The 16,659-nt window shown below is 43.4% G+C and overlaps 1 protein-coding gene across 1 annotated transcript; it reads left to right on the top strand.

Annotated features, from left to right (window-relative positions):
- The first annotated feature begins 6,493 nt into the window (after positions 1–6,493).
- On the top strand, positions 6,494–8,691 carry LOC146237135 (aerolysin-like protein). The gene has a single exon (XM_084686803.1). It carries the CDS (start codon positions 6,510–6,512, stop codon positions 7,452–7,454), a length of 945 nt encoding a protein of 314 aa, XP_084542929.1. The 5' UTR covers positions 6,494–6,509; the 3' UTR covers positions 7,455–8,691.
- Positions 8,692–16,659: the final 7,968 nt, after the last annotated feature.

The following is a 16,659-nucleotide window of genomic DNA, read 5'->3' as shown; positions in this document are numbered from 1 at the left end:
AAAGGCTAGTATCAGGTTCTTCAGATGGCTAGTATCAGGTTCTTCAGATGGCTAGTATCAGGTTCTTCAGATGGCTAGTATCAGGTTCTTCAGATGGCTAGTATCAGGTTCTTCAGATGGCTAGTATCAGGTTCTTCAGATGGCTAGTATCAGGTTCTTCAAAAGGCTAGTATCAGGTTCTTCAGATGGCTAGTATCAGGTTCTTCAGATGGCTAGTATCAGGTTCTTCAAAAGGCTAGTATCAGGTTCTTCAGATGGCTAGTATCAGGTTCTTCAGATGGCTAGTATCAGGTTCTTCAGATGGCTAGTATCAGGTTCTTCAAAAGGCTAGTATCAGGTTCTTCAGATGGCTAGTATCAGGTTCTTCAGATGGCTAGTATCAGGTTCTTCAAAAGGCTAGTATCAGGTTCTTCAGATGGCTAGTATCAGGTTCTTCAGATGGCTAGTATCAGGTTCTTCAGATGGCTAGTATCAGGTTCTTCAGATGGCTAGTATCAGGTTCTTCAAAAGGCTAGTATCAGGTTCTTCAGATGGCTAGTATCAGGTTCTTCAGATGGCTAGTATCAGGTTCTTCAAAAGGCTAGTATCAGGTTCTTCAGATGGCTAGTATCAGGTTCTTCAGATGGCTAGTATCAGGTTCTTCAGATGGCTAGTATCAGGTTCTTCAGATGGCTAGTATCAGGTTCTTCAGATGGCTAGTATCAGGTTCTTCAGATGGCTAGTATCAGGTTCTTCAAAAGGCTAGTATCAGGTTCTTCAGATGGCTAGTATCAGGTTCTTCAGATGGCTAGTATCAGGTTCTTCAAAAGGCTAGTATCAGGTTCTTCAGATGGCTAGTATCAGGTTCTTCAGATGGCTAGTATCAGGTTCTTCAGATGGCTAGTATCAGGTTCTTCAAAAGGCTAGTATCAGGTTCTTCAGATGGCTAGTATCAGGTTCTTCAGATGGCTAGTATCAGGTTCTTCAAAAGGCTAGTATCAGGTTCTTCAGATGGCTAGTATCAGGTTCTTCAGATGGCTAGTATCAGGTTCTTCAGATGGCTAGTATCAGGTTCTTCAGATGGCTAGTATCAGGTTCTTCAAAAGGCTAGTATCAGGTTCTTCAGATGGCTAGTATCAGGTTCTTCAGATGGCTAGTATCAGGTTCTTCAAAAGGCTAGTATCAGGTTCTTCAGATGGCTAGTATCAGGTTCTTCAGATGGCTAGTATCAGGTTCTTCAGATGGCTAGTATCAGGTTCTTCAAAAGGCTAGTATCAGGTTCTTCAGATGGCTAGTATCAGGTTCTTCAGATGGCTAGTATCAGGTTCTTCAAAAGGCTAGTATCAGGTTCTTCAGATGGCTAGTATCAGGTTCTTCAAAAGGCTAGTATCAGGTTCTTCAGATGGCTAGTATCAGGTTCTTCAGATGGCTAGTATCAGGTTCTTCAAAAGGCTAGTATCAGGTTCTTCAGATGGCTAGTATCAGGTTCTTCAAAAGGCTAGTATCAGGTTCTTCAGATGGCTAGTATCAGGTTCTTCAAAAGGCTAGTATCAGGTTCTTCAGATGGCTAGTATCAGGTTCTTCAAAAGGCTAGTATCAGGTTCTTCAGAAGGCTAGTATCAGGTTCTTCAGAAGGCTAGTATCAGGTTCTTCAGATGGCTAGTATCAGGTTCTTCAGATGGCTAGTATCAGGTTCTTCAGATGGCTAGTATCAGGTTCTTCAGATGGCTAGTATCAGGTTCTTCAAAAGGCTAGTATCAGGTTCTTCAGAAGGCTAGTATCAGGTTCTTCAGATGGCTAGTATCAGGTTCTTCAAAAGGCTAGTATCAGGTTCTTCAGATGGCTAGTATCAGGTTCTTCAAAAGGCTAGTATCAGGTTCTTCAGATGGCTAGTATCAGGTTCTTCAGATGGCTAGTATCAGGTTCTTCAGATGGCTAGTATCAGGTTCTTCAGATGGCTAGTATCAGGTTCTTCAGATGGCTAGTATCAGGTTCTTCAGATGGCTAGTATCAGGTTCTTAAGATGGCTAGTATCAGGTTCTTCTGGTCACTTGGCATCATAGCTACATTAAAATATCAAGAGGACTACATAGTATGACTTCAAGCACTGTGGGGACAGCACTGGAAGCACTGTGGGGACAGCACTGGAAGCACTTGTTTCTGGACACATTTCAAATTATGTAGATTTTGATTCACAAGTTGAGAACAACTTATATCTAGTTACTGACCGTGCTGTTGTAACTTCCTCCACAGACAGCCTGTCTTTCTTACCTTTTTAACTGAATCCCTCCAGAAGAGGTCACCTCCTCCTGAGGAGGACTTGTAGCTTCCTCCATGCTGCTCTGGGGGTTTGTTCCCTCTCCTGTCCCGCCTCCTGTCCCGCCTCCTGTCCCACCTCCTATCCCGCCTCCTGTCCCGCCTCCTATCCCGCCTCCTGTCCCGCCTCCTGTCCCGCCTCCTGTCCCGCCTCCTATCCCGCCTCCTGTCCCGCCTCCTGTCCCGCCTCCTGTCCCGCCTCCTGTCCCACCTCCTATCCCGCCTCCTGTCCCGCCTCCTGTCCTCCCTCCTATCCCGCCTCCTGTCCCGCCTCCTGTCCTCCCTCCTGTCCTCCCTCCTGTCCTCCCTCCTGTCCCGCCTCCTGTCCTCCCTCCTGTCCTCCCTCCTGTCCTCCCTCCTATCCCGCCTCCTGTCCCGCCTCCTGTCCTCCCTCCTGTCCTCCCTCCTATCCCGCCTCCTGTCCCGCCTCCTGTCCCACCTCCTATCCCGCCTCCTGTCCCGCCTCCTGTCCTCCCTCCTATCCCGCCTCCTGTCCCGCCTCCTGTCCCGCCTCCTATCCCGCCTCCTGTCCCGCCTCCTGTCCCGCCTCCTGTCCTCCCTCCTGTCCTCCCTCCTGTTCTCCACTCCTGGATGCTCTTTCAACTCTCTGACCCAAGGATCACTGGAGCATGAGTTATCAGCCTGCAGATACAAGTCAGAAACCAATTAATTTGACTTACAACACGAATAACCTAGTCTGATAAGCCTGGATCATAACACCCATAAAACACAGCAGCAAAATACACCACTGTTAAATAACAAATAAATATTCAGCGTTTTGCTTTTTATTCAAATTCAATTTACTTAATAATACATGCAATAAATAGTCTGAACACATAACACACATGCAACAATGTTAAAGATTATGACAATTTAGTCTCCTAGTTTTGATGATCAATGTCCTCTCATGACCACAGAGCAATTTAACAGTTCTGATACCCAGTTTTGCACCTGTCAATTAATAACTGGCTAAATCATATTTAGTGTAATTTCAGATAATCAATGTATAAAAAAGACAACAGCAATATAATTTGTATCAGTTTCCATCAATAAAAAATCTTATCCCAAGATCAATAATAGTGGTCTTAGTACAACAATTAGATTGCATTCATATTTCACAGATCAGAAACATATTTATGTTACACCAACTAAGGTTGAAATACTATGTTGGGTTTTTCTTTAACATTTAATCAGAGGTAAAATAAATGTTTGGATTGAAATTTGAGCTCAATCCCTCGATGACATTCATCCTCAACTTGTGTCTGTATGATCACTAGTCTGAGATTGGCTACATTTGTAATCAAGGACAGATGAGTGAACATTGAGGGAATTTAAGGAACAAAACAACATTAATAATATTTCAATATCTTTGTTATTAGAATAATGGGGGGATTATCTCCTTCCCACCCCCCACCCCCCCCAAATGACGCCTATCTTTGTAATATAAATTAGATTCAGTTTGTGTCAGTAGTATTAGATGACATCAAGAACAGCAGTTACAGTACAATGAAGGCTGTTGCATGGATTTGTCATAGAGTACAAACATATCTAAGAAACTAAACATGAGTAATTACAAGTAGTATTGAAATTCTAATTATATCAAATTCTGAATATGACAATGTCAAAATCACCAACCTGAAAGACTTAATCCCAAACTGTGTGTTGAAGTTTCTTCACTTCACTTCAGTTTCCTCCTGAGGAAAAAATTGGGGATTGAAAGATAATGATATCTACAGTGATTGACCTTTGTCTCCATGAAAAATACAAGATTATATTACCTCAAGATATATTGTGTAACTTGTCAATAATTGATAGCACATTGACACAGAAGAACCTTGTCCTAATATAAAGTAGAACCTTGTCCCATTATAAAGTGTGTGAAACATTCATTTTTGTGAATCAAAATACTTACTGTAACACTGCAAAAGTTTTACTAATTCAGAACTCTGGGTGTTGGTTGCCACCTCTCCAGCAGGGACCTCATGCACCTGTCGGTCTGCTGCACCTGTGGGTCTGCTGCACCTGTCGGTCTGCTGCACCTGTGGGTCTGCTGCACCTGTGGGTCTGCTGCACCTGTGGGTCTGCTGCACCTGTGGGTCTGATGCACCTGTGGGTCTGATGCACCTGTGGGTCTGCTGCACCTGTGGGTCTGATGCACCTGTGGGTCTGCCTGCAGGGATCTGATGCACCTGTGGGTCTGATGCACCTGTGGGTCTGCCTTATTATGCACCAGCCTACTGTATGCTTGTGAGGGGTGTGGAACTATTTTTTGTAACTTGCTGATAAGCACTAGTAAAAACCTCCTCACGTAAGAATTCAAAGGAACTCACTCCGACTACAGATTGCTTTGCTAAAACATATATAACCTATAACAAGTAGACTTTAATGAAAGTTCATAATCATTCACCTCATTTATACAGTACACTTTGATTAATGCTGATGAATATTCTCTGCAGCTTCAAAGGAAACTCAAGGAGATTGCAGGACTGACACCAGGAGGAGAGAGCAGAGTGCAGGTTGGATATCCCCCTAACCTTCATGGGTATTGTAGTTTAATCAAATGTAGCCATGGTGATGTGTAGTCCCCTCATTATATAATCATGTCATACTCACAGCAGTAAAATACAAGCTGTCCCACTGACAGTCAATGTAATAAGACATTCTACTGAACTGTCATGAGTGACCTCTGACCCCCAGCAGGAAGGAGACCAGTGTTACGCTGCTCTGGATTTCCCCCAGGGACAGAGGAGACCACAGAAGAAGAGGAGGCCTCGGAGCTCTGACTTCAGTACCTACTCAGCCATCAAGACTCGTGGGGTGTGAGGAGAGGGAGCTGCACTTGCAGCACCACACATGGCCACAAGGGGGAGGGAGCGGCAACATGAAACGATTTGTTGAAATGTTTGATTTAAAATGTTTACAACAAAACTAGTTGGCTTATTGAGATATACATTACTTTTTTTGATCCAAATGACTGAGTCAATAAGAATTTGTACAATGACTTTTTATAGTGTGTATAAATATGTGTTTAAAGAATACAGTGTTATGATACGCTAGAGGAGGAGAGAGATTTGTTTCCTAGTCGGACAAATACATAGGAACATTTTCCAACTTTCTTGTGATTAATTTTCAACAGTTTTGTGCACGCTTTTCGTGTTAATTTAAATTATTTGAACACAATATAATTGTTTATTAATTCACGTTGACAGGGGCACTGGAAAATAATGTTGAAAAGGGGAAGGGGCTGGCCCCCAGAACCTCCCTTCTGCACGTGCCTGTGAATGATTTAACCTCAGCCTGGTAAAAAATGAAAACATATTAGCATACAGTAGGAGGGCATATATCCCTATAGGAACTTCGCAACTCCAATGCATTTTGTTTCTGTTTGAATAGCCGAGTTGTTAACTTGACAAATCTGCCTCGTGAGGCACAATACAACTTTTGCTGCTTATTAACAACGACCCTGTAAGTATCTGATGTAAAGCGTTATACCTTGTTGCGTATATTTATCCTATGTTAATATAAATAGCACTACATGTTCTGCCATGCAACCCTGCAGCCTTTTCCATGTTTTGTTCATTTATAACAGCTGCAAAGTTGTGGACCTCACTCACTTGTAAGGGACTGAGTTCATGATGAATTCAAGTCTTAACACTTTGAATAGTACTACCCCCCTATTTGTTTAAATGAGTTGTTTACAATTGATTGCAGGAGCCATCATTGTAACTCAAACTCCCTGTGGTCATTACAGAAGGCGGTACGTGTAGTTAAGCTACCATTCTAAGAAAACTTCCCATGTGATATAAAATTCTAACGTAGTGTGGCATTGTCAAGTTATGCATGCTGCTAGTTTTCCGCTCAAACGTAATGTTGCATTAAAACGTGATCTATAGTTTATTTAAAAACAATGCCCAGTTGTAAAATACTTAATTCCAGCAGGTCGCTGATTTTGTAACTTTCCAAGGCTACAGGTGTATCTATGCTGAAGGGTTGTCGACTCACTATTTGGTTATCACAAAACGTATTTGTTAGCCTTCAGAATGAATGTCAAAGTACATTGTGCATATGTGGAGCTGTCTATAGGCAAGGCACAGGCAAACGATTTTGATGAGTTGTCAAAATGCTGGATGTCATTTCTGGATCAAATATGAATTTGACTTCTGTAATGTATTAATTCATTCAATTTATTTTGAAGGTTTACATCAAGAGTAGAAATGTCATACCTTGCACCGTTAGAACAGACTGGAGGACAAGGAGGTTCTCCTTTTCAATTGAGTGGGATCAACAACGGAGCCACGCTGCAGAAGATCTGGGTGTGGGTCGGAGGCTGGCAGGTGAAGGCTGTGAAGGTTTGGCTAACTGACGGGCGAAGCCAACAGTTTGGTAATGAAGCAGGAAAGTTTTCTGAATTCAAATTTAATGATGGAGAGCATTTTACCAAGCTTTCTCTGTGGGGAAATGGTGCAGGAACACGTTTGGGTGCCATCAAATTCGAAACTAGTCAGTCACGGGAGTTCTTTGCTCACATGACTGACTGGGGATTGAAAACTGAGTACCCTGTTGATGTTGGCTCTGGGATCTGCATTGGAGTCTTTGGAAAGGCTGGTTCAGACATGGATGCCTTAGGTTTCCAATTCATTAACACCATCAAGTCTACTGTAATGAAGGATGTCCACTACCCCACACTGCACGATGTAATACCCCAGGTGGCTGTTAGGGAAATCAAGTCCATGACTTACAAAAACGAATCTACTGTCACTCAAGAACACAAAATTGAAGCGTCTGAAACAATCACCAAAAAATCATCGTGGTCTGTGACCAACAAGTTAGAAGCAAACTTTCACTTTGAGATAAGCGCAGGAATCCCCGAGGTAGCAGAAGTCACTGCTGGGTTTGGCTTCACTGTGGGAACTGAAAGCACACATGGCTTAGAAGAAGAAAAATCTCATACTGAGACTCTGTCCTTTCCGGTTCAGGTTCCTGCTGGGAAGACCGTAAATATTGACATCACGATTGGTAAAGTTACAATTGATCTCCCCTACACTGCCAAAGTGGAAATTACCTGTTACAATAACAGTGTTCTGAGTTTTAACACCAGTGGAATCTACAAGGGCCTTACTTACACAGATGCAAAAGTGGTTACAAAAGAGATTCCTTAACCTGTTCAGAATTCAAATGTTACTGTCAAATACATGAAAAAACGGGTAGAAATACATAAAAAAAACTTTAAATTGCAAGAAAAAAAGACATATTTGGTAATTTTGCTTATTTCCCGTCTCCATTACTGCCCTATCCCCTGAGGGCATCCGAGTCTGAACTCGGTGTAGGCCTAGTGGTAGTTTCTGATGGTACGATTCCTCGTCATTATTTTCTAAAGGCTACGTGTGTTCATTTTGATCTGATGTCAGTGTTCCCACATTCAATTGTTGTGATACATGTGTTGGCTTATGTTAGAATTCCGTCATTTTCCCACAGTAAAAACCGATTACTGTGGCTCGCGCCAAACCCTTTGTAATGTGCAGCAAACAGGTCTCTAAAAGCATTAGGCTTACTTAATGGTATGCATTAGCACATCACAGGTGGAGTAGCGCTACTTTTGCTTTCTTCTACGCTTCTGTAGGCTACTGGGATGATAACAAAACACTTTAAATAATGATGATGTCATTTTCCTTTGTGAATGGATTTATAAATAATTACAGTACAGATTACTCCAGGGTTGCCTGGAGTCGTGTTGGGTTGCGGTGTTGCTTTAATGTTTGCTTATGCTCATGTAACTAATATTTTACTAATTGGGGGATCTTTATTGGGAGGTGTATGAATCTATTCTAACAATTAAAATATGTTAACAGTAAAATGGGAGTCAGATGGCTGAGCGGTTAGGGAATCGGGCTAGTAATCAGAAGGTTGTGAGTTCGATTCCCGGAAGTTCCAAATGACGTTGTGTCTTTGGGCACGTTGTGTCTTCACCCTACTTTCTTCAGGGGTCCCTGTACTTACTGTAAGTCGCTCTGGATAAGAGCATCTGCCAAATGACTAATTGTAAATGTAAAATAGTTCATGGAATTAAAGGGAAATTTCTGGTGAAATTATAGTAATACATGGTAAAGCGTATTTCAGTAGTTTTTTTACATTGTATCCATGTTTTTAATCTGACAGTACTTTTCTGTTTTTCAACACCACTGCTGCCAGAAGATGAGTTGACTAAATGACTAAATGTTTCAAGGTTTGGTTTTACTCAGTGTACTGTTTGAAATGACAATGTGTAAAATGCTCAAGTCCGCTGTTGCAGGAGAACTCCGGAGGGTGTATAGAAGGCCGATCACTTGTTACATTGTTTCTTTATATGAAAGCTTGGTAGCAAGTGTCTGCTCTATGCTTGAAAACATTAAAACTTGCTTGACAATATTGTTTTTGTGTTTGATCCTTATTGCTCCTGGTGTATCAGTTATACCAGTGTGCTGAGGTGACAGTGCTGAAGTTTCCTCAACATTAACCAACAAGAGGAAGTATTCTCCGATTCTGTTCTAATCATCTTGTAAAACATTTCATCAGTAAAAGCAAGCAATTTAGACTTATTTGTTGTATTTTCCTTCCTGTTAAAATCCTATTCCAAAGGACAACAGGTTTGTGTTCCAACTCAATAAGCATTTAGTCTTGAATAAATGAGACTGGTCTGAGCTTGCAGTGTCCTAGAAAAACTTTTATTTATTTATTAATTAGCAGGTATCATATTACAGCAGAGACACAGAACAACACCACATGATGACGTCATGAACACTACAGCACTCCACATCATATCCAGTAAACTCCAGTTGGGAAACACTTGTGCTGACAGGTTTTGACGTAACCTGTAACCTTGGCCAGGGCTGTCATGCACACGTTTGGATTTTTCATGTCTCTCTGATGGATGTTTGCTTTGAGCAAGACATGCATACATCATTTGACTAAATCGACTAACTAAGATGTGAAGACATGCATCTTTCTAGAACAACTGTCCTACTTAGGGACAGCTTTTGCTGTGTCCACCACAGCTAAGGTTAGGCAGTGTGCACTGCAGTGAATGTAAAAGGTGTTGCTTTTTCTTTAATGCGTGCCTGGACGCCTGCATGCAGACAGTGAGAAGCTGACAGAGCACCACAGGGTCAATGTTGACAGGTAGCATGACGGAGCTTGTGTAACCCCATGGTGGCTGTCGTGTGCGGGATACAGTGTGGAAAATATGGACGGGGTCCATTTGCTTTTGGTGAGACATACTGTCTCTCTGTTGCTGCACTCAAACAGGCCTCAACCCGCACAGCAAAACATTGTACCTTTTACACATTCCAATCTGGCTTTCATTCCCACATCGTAGTAGAGAAATGGCATAAGTCAAGGTTATAAATGACTTTAAAATGAATGCTGACTCCAAAAAGCTCTCTGTCCTCGCCCTTCTGGATCTGAGCGCAGCTTTTGACATGTAGATCAGGATATTCATATTAACCTGTTAATGAATAGCGTCACACGTGATCGTTCGAAAGCGGGCCCAACAAAGTACAGTCACACGTGTGATTTTGAACATTCCAACCGACTATTTTCCAATAGACAAAAACGATATGACAAACGCTATACTATGGCTTCAAAATGTACAATTAGGAGGTTAACAAGTAACACTAGCAGGTAGTAGATAAAAAATAACTTACTCTGGTGGAAGCGTTGGTAATATTTAGAACTCACTCCTTAACAGGTTAAAAGACTTGAGAGTTGTGTCAGTGTCTCTGGTCCAGTCCTCAACTGGTTTAGGATCTAACAGGCCGGGAATATTTTGACGTCCTTGGTGACCACAGCTCCACAACCAAAACACTTGTATGACCTGTGGGGTCCCTTAAGGATCAATGTTAGGGCCCTTACTCTTTAGTCTATACATATTACCGTTTGGTAGTGTCATTAGGAGTGTAGCACACCGCCAAACCACCAACACAACCATTTCTGATCCACTCAGTAAGACACAGTATTGATGACATCAGGACGACTGATTGCATTATATGACGTCTCATACAATGCCACTATCTTCTGGACAAGTTTGAACTAAGGCTTCAGCTAAATCCACAGCCTTTGACAGGCCGATGATACACAGAGTATGTGGTAAAGGGGAAGTGATCAGTTTGCTTTATTCAAGACATTCCTCTCTGTTGCCGCACCCAAACCGGCCACAACAAGTCAGTGTTCAGAATGCAGGGGGGTTTAGAAAGAGGGGGGCAAGCTGAGGCCAGGTGTAATGTTAGAAGGGCCGGTTAAATTAAACATTATTATCATAAGGTTCTCTTTACTGCACTGCAGGTATTAACAGGAAAAATATCATGTTTATAATGATTCATAATATGTTGCTTCTTTTTGGCTAATCCAAGCCGAGATCAAAAGAGTCTAGAGCCAGAGATCACGCTTCAAAACCACAACATGAATTCAAGACTGAGCATTAAACACATAAAAAGGTCTTAAGTACACAAACCAACTGGCAACAGGTGAATATGGTCAAAGCATGTGGAACGTCCTCGCATGGGCTGACATTCAAGGTCTGGCTCTATCTGGTGGCTATAGTTGTAACCTCACAAAGGCAGGATAAGTAAACTTCTGCAAACCTTGCCATTTTTGCTCGGGTCTCAAAGGATTCAAACCAAAATATCTCACCCCTCCATTCAGAGCCACTTCTCTAAAATCACATGAACGCTCTTCCTGACTACTGCTGGGAGGTAGGTAGACAGAGAGACAGACAAGTAGCCGTCCAATCATTGCATTCAGTCCATATACCGTCCAATCGTAGTGCTGGTCTGACTTTAATGATTGGTCGTGTTTATTACAGTTCTGCGATACCCACATATATTGGATTGATTTAATTTTACTGTAAAATATTTAGATTTATTGGTTGCTATCAGGATGTGAAGTTTTTTTCAGCAAACATGACAAAAAGTGCTTTTCAACAACATTGCCTTCCCTGCCTTTATCTAAGCATGCTTATCCTATCACTCCTGTGTTGCAGTGTAGCACAGAGTGGACCCAAACGCAGCACAGATACACTGAGGCTACAGTAAGTCCAGGTGATTTATTGAGGTGTCGGACCAGTGAGCTTGTGAATCAGCCAGTCGGCAGACAGACAGACAGACAGACAGACAGACAGACAGGCAGGCAGGCAGGCAGGCAGGCAGGCAGGCAGGCAGGCAGGCAGGCAGGCAGGCAGGCAGGCAGGCAGGGAGGAAAGAAGGCAGACAGGCAGACAGACAGACAGACAGACAGACAGACAGGCAGGCAGGCAGGCAGGCAGGCAGGCAGGCAGGCAGGCAGGCAGGCAGGCAGGCAGGCAGGCAGGCAGGCAGGCAGGCAGGCAGGCAGGCAGGGAAGAAGGCAGACAGGCAGGCAGGCAGACAGGGAAGAAGGCAGACAGACAGACAGACAGACAGACAGACAGACAGACAGACAGGCAGACAGGCAGACAGGCAGACAGACAGACAGACAGGCAGGCAGGCAGGCAGGCAGGCAGGCAGGCAGGCAGGCAGACAGGGAAGAAGGCAGACAGACAGACAGACAGACAGACAGACAGACAGACAGACAGACAGGCAGGCAGGCAGGCAGGCAGGCAGGCAGGCAGGCAGGCAGGCAGGCAGACAGGCAGGTACACGGATGATGATCCTGGCCACAAAGAAGAACAGGTTTACAGAAGGCAAACATCCAAGTAATCCTTGAGGGTCTACTCCCACAGTAGCTGTGACAACGATCTGACGAGGAGTGGTTGGAAAGCCGGGTTGAAGTATGCAGGATGATGAGGTGCAGGGTGACAGGTGTGGAGGGTCTAGGCAGGACGACACAGGAGAACCAGCAGGGGGTGTAAAAGGGACGGGGACCAGGCTGTGGCCGTAACAGGACCCCCTCCTCAACGGTTGGTACCAGGAAACCCACCAGATCTGTGGGATGCTCCCGGTGGACATCCAGGACAGTATGAGGCAGCGGGGGATCCAGTATGAGGCAGCGGGGGATCCAGTATGAGGCAGCGGGGGATCCAGTATGAGGCAGCGGGGAATCCAGTATGAGGCAGCGGGGGATCCAGTATGAGGCAGTGGGGGATCCAGCAGCACTCTCCAGGGCCCTGTCCCTCCCACTCCACCTCCACCTCCACGCCTGACGGTGTAGGCAGGATGGTGGTCAAGGATGCGAGGGGCAGCTGCTGGAGGATGTGTCCGGTCAGGCAGAACAGAGGGGTCAGCAGCCTCAGGTGGAGGACCAGGATGACCCAGCCAGCAGGGGGCAGAGGACCAGGGTGACCCAGCCAGCAGGGGGCAGAGGACCAGGGTGACCAAGCCAGCAGGGGGCAGAGGACCAGGGTGACCCAGCCAGCAGAGGGCAGAGGACCAGGCCGGGCTGTGGCCGGAACATCCTGCTGTTCCAAGTACAGGCATTTCACCCACTCATCAACACACCAGTGGCAGGCATGATTTCTTACCATCACTGTAGCTAACTACAAATACATTATAATGTGTGACACTAAATCACATATGACAAGTTGGATAGCCTGTCACACAAATCAATCAAATTAACTGGTAGGATACTGTCTGCCGATCATTAATGTTTAAGCAGGATAATGTTTCTGAGGTTAAATGTAAACAACTCCAGGAACCAACCAGTGGACCAGTATTCACACACTATTTATTTGTCGGTATATCATTTACAAAGCAAAGTCCAAAAGTGACAGTTTCTCTGGGGAAAAACAAACATCTATCCGAGAGAAATTACTAAATCAAACATGCGCCTGTCAGATTTGGCCACGGTTACAGTACAGGTTACATAAAAACTTGTCAGCACAAATGTTTCCCAACTGGTATTTACTTTATATGGTGTGGAATGGAGTTTTGTTCATGACATCATCATGTGGTGCCTTTCTCTGTCTCTGCTGTAATATGATACCTGCTAAATAATTAATCCCAACCCTTCTTTATCAAACCTCATCAATTATTAACCTCATTAAGACAGTCAATAGAATCATTATGAGATGATTAGATTTGGTGTTGCTGCTGGGTCAGTAGTAACATAATGAGATGATTAGATGTGGTAGTGATTGAGTGTTGCTGTTGGGTCAGTAGTAACATAATGAGTTGATTAGATGTGGTAGTGATTGAGTGTTGCTGCTGGGTCAGCAGTAACATTATGAGTTGATTAGATGTGGTAGTGATTGAGTGTTGCTGCTAGGTCAGTAGTAACATTATGAGTTGATTAGATCTGGTGTTGCTGCTGGGTCAGTAGTAACATTATGAGTTGATTAGATCTGGTGTTGCTGCTGGGTCAGTAGTAACATTATGAGTTGATTAGATCTGGTGTTGCTCCTGGGTCAGTAGTAACATTATGAGTTGATTAGATCTGGTGTTGCTCCTGGGTCAGTAGTAACATTATGAGTTGATTAGATCTGGTGTTGCTCCTGGGTCAGTAGTAACATTATGAGTTGATTAGATCTGGTGTTGCTGCTGGGTCAGTAGTAACATTATGAGTTGATTAGATCTGGTGTTGCTCCTGGGTCAGTAGTAACATTATGAGTTGATTAGATCTGGTGTTGCTCCTGGGTCAGTAGTAACATTATGAGTTGATTAGATCTGGTGTTGCTCCTGGGTCAGTAGTAACATTATGAGATGATTAGATGTGGTGTTGCTCCTGGGTCAGTAGTAACATTATGAGTTGATTAGATCTGGTGTTGCTCCTGGGTCAGTAGTAACATTATGAGATGATTAGATGTGGTGTTGCTCCTGGGTCAGTAGTAACATTATGAGTTGATTAGATCTGGTGTTGCTCCTGGGTCAGTAGTAACATTATGAGTTGATTAGATGTGGTGTTGCTGCTGGGTCAGTAGTAACATTATGAGTTGATTAGATGTGGTGTTGCTGCTGGGTCAGTAGTAACATTATGAGTTGATTAGATGTGGTAGTGATTGAGTGTTGCTGCTAGGTCAGTAGTAACATTATGAGTTGATTAGATGTGGTGTTGCTGCTGGGTCAGTAGTAACATTATGAGTTGATTAGATGTGGTAGTGATTGAGTGTTGCTGCTAGGTCAGTAGTAACATTATGAGTTGATTAGATCTGGTGTTGCTGCTGGGTCAGTAGTAACATTATGAGATGATTAGATCAGGTGTTGCTCCTGGGTCAGTAGTAACATTATGAGTTGATTAGATCTGGTGTTGCTCCTGGGTCAGTAGTAACATTATGAGTTGATTAGATCTGGTGTTGCTCCTGGGTCAGTAGTAACATTATGAGTTGATTAGATCTGGTGTTGCTCCTGGGTCAGTAGTAACATTATGAGATGATTAGATGTGGTGTTGCTCCTGGGTCAGTAGTAACATTATGAGTTGATTAGATCTGGTGTTGCTCCTGGGTCAGTAGTAACATTATGAGTTGATTAGATGTGGTGTTGCTGCTGGGTCAGTAGTAACATTATGAGTTGATTAGATGTGGTGTTGCTGCTGGGTCAGTAGTAACATTATGAGTTGATTAGATGTGGTAGTGATTGAGTGTTGCTGCTAGGTCAGTAGTAACATTATGAGTTGATTAGATGTGGTGTTGCTGCTGGGTCAGTAGTAACATTATGAGTTGATTAGATGTGGTAGTGATTGAGTGTTGCTGCTAGGTCAGTAGTAACATTATGAGTTGATTAGATCTGGTGTTGCTGCTGGGTCAGTAGTAACATTATGAGATGATTAGATGTGGTGTTGCTCCTGGGTCAGTAGTAACATTATGAGATGATTAGATGTGGTGTTGCTGCTGGGTCAGTAGTAACATTATGAGATGATTAGATGTGGTGTTGCTGCTGGGTCAGTAGTAACATTATGAGTTGATTAGATGTGGTGTTGCTGCTGGGTCAGCAGTAACATTATGAGATGATTAGATGTGGTAACACACAGCGTGCCCTCCAGGACAGCAGAAGACACTGAGGAGTCGGAGCAAGGCCGGCTCAGCTGTGAGGAAGTGAACGGCCATGTTTAAAAGGAACCCTGAATTGGTTGTCAGTGCTCATTCATGGTTTGCGTGCTATGGACGTTACCTCACTTGGAAACTCTTTACGGAAACTCTTTACCTGTGCTGGACCCTGCTTGCCTCGACTGGATTTTGGATTACGATTTGGACCGTTCACTTGGACTCTCTTTTGATTCACGGTATTGAACCCTGCTGGTCTCTGACCTCTCCTTTGTCTTGACCTACCTGGAAACTTTGATTGTGCTGGCTGCTCTGTGTACCTTGACCCTGGACTGTGCCTTGACCTTGATTGTGGATTACCCTTGAACCAACCGTCTTGATGGACTTTAAGTTTGCCTTTGCCTCGATTATTATTTGATCCAGTGTGTGGTTGTGACTTACAATCCTGCTTTGCGTTATTCCTTTGTTGACTCCTTTGCGTGATTGAAGTAAATCAGAACCATTAAACTCTAAACTGCATCTGCGACTGTGCTCTTCATTCCAACCTGACACAGGAGGTTAAATGTAAACAACTCCATGAACCAACCAGTGGACCAGTATTCACACTATTTATTTATCGTTTACAAAGCAAAGTCCAAAAGTGATTTACAAAGCGAAGTCCAAAAGTGACAGTTTCTCTGGGGAGAGACAAACATCTATCCGAGAGAAATTACTAAATCAAACATGCGCCTGTCAGATTTGGCCACGGTTACAGTACAGGTTACATAAAAACTTGTCAGCACAAATGTTTCCCAACTGGTATTTACTTTATATGGTGTGGAATGGAGTTTTGTTCATGACATCATCATGTGGTGCCTTTCTGTGTCTCTGCTGTAATATGATACCTGCTAAATAATTAATCCCAACCCTTCTTTATCAAACCTCATCAATTATTATCCTCATTAAGACAGTCAATAGAATCATTATGAGTTGATTAGATCTGGTGTTGCTGCTGGGTCAGTAGTAACATTATGAGTTGATTAGATGTGGTAGTGATTGAGTGTTGCTGCTGGGTCAGTAGTAACATTATGAGTTGATTAGATGTGGTAGTGATTGAGTGTTGCTGCTGGGTCAGCAGTAACATTATGAGTTGATTAGATGTGGTAGTGATTGAGTGTTGCTGCTGGGTCAGTAGTAACATTATGAGTTGACTAGATGTGGTAGTGATTGAGTGTTGCTGCTGGGTCAGCAGTAACATTATGAGTTGCCTAGATGTGGTAGTGATTGAGTGTTGCTGCTGGGTCAGTAGTAACATTATGAGTTGATTAGATGTGGTAGTGATTGAGTGTTGCTGCTGGGTCAGTAGTAACATTATGAGTTGACTAGATGTGGTAGTGATTGAGTGTTGCTGCTGGGTCAGCAGTAACATTATGAGTTGACTAGATGTGGTAGTGATTGAGTGT

This window comes from Hypomesus nipponensis, chromosome 22 (assembly GCF_054491055.1).
Source record: "Hypomesus nipponensis isolate SF chromosome 22, ASM5449105v1, whole genome shotgun sequence".
Taxonomy (NCBI): domain Eukaryota; kingdom Metazoa; phylum Chordata; class Actinopteri; order Osmeriformes; family Osmeridae; genus Hypomesus; species Hypomesus nipponensis.
Note: the sequence above shows the minus strand (reverse complement) of the source record. Positions and strands in the feature narration are given on the sequence as shown.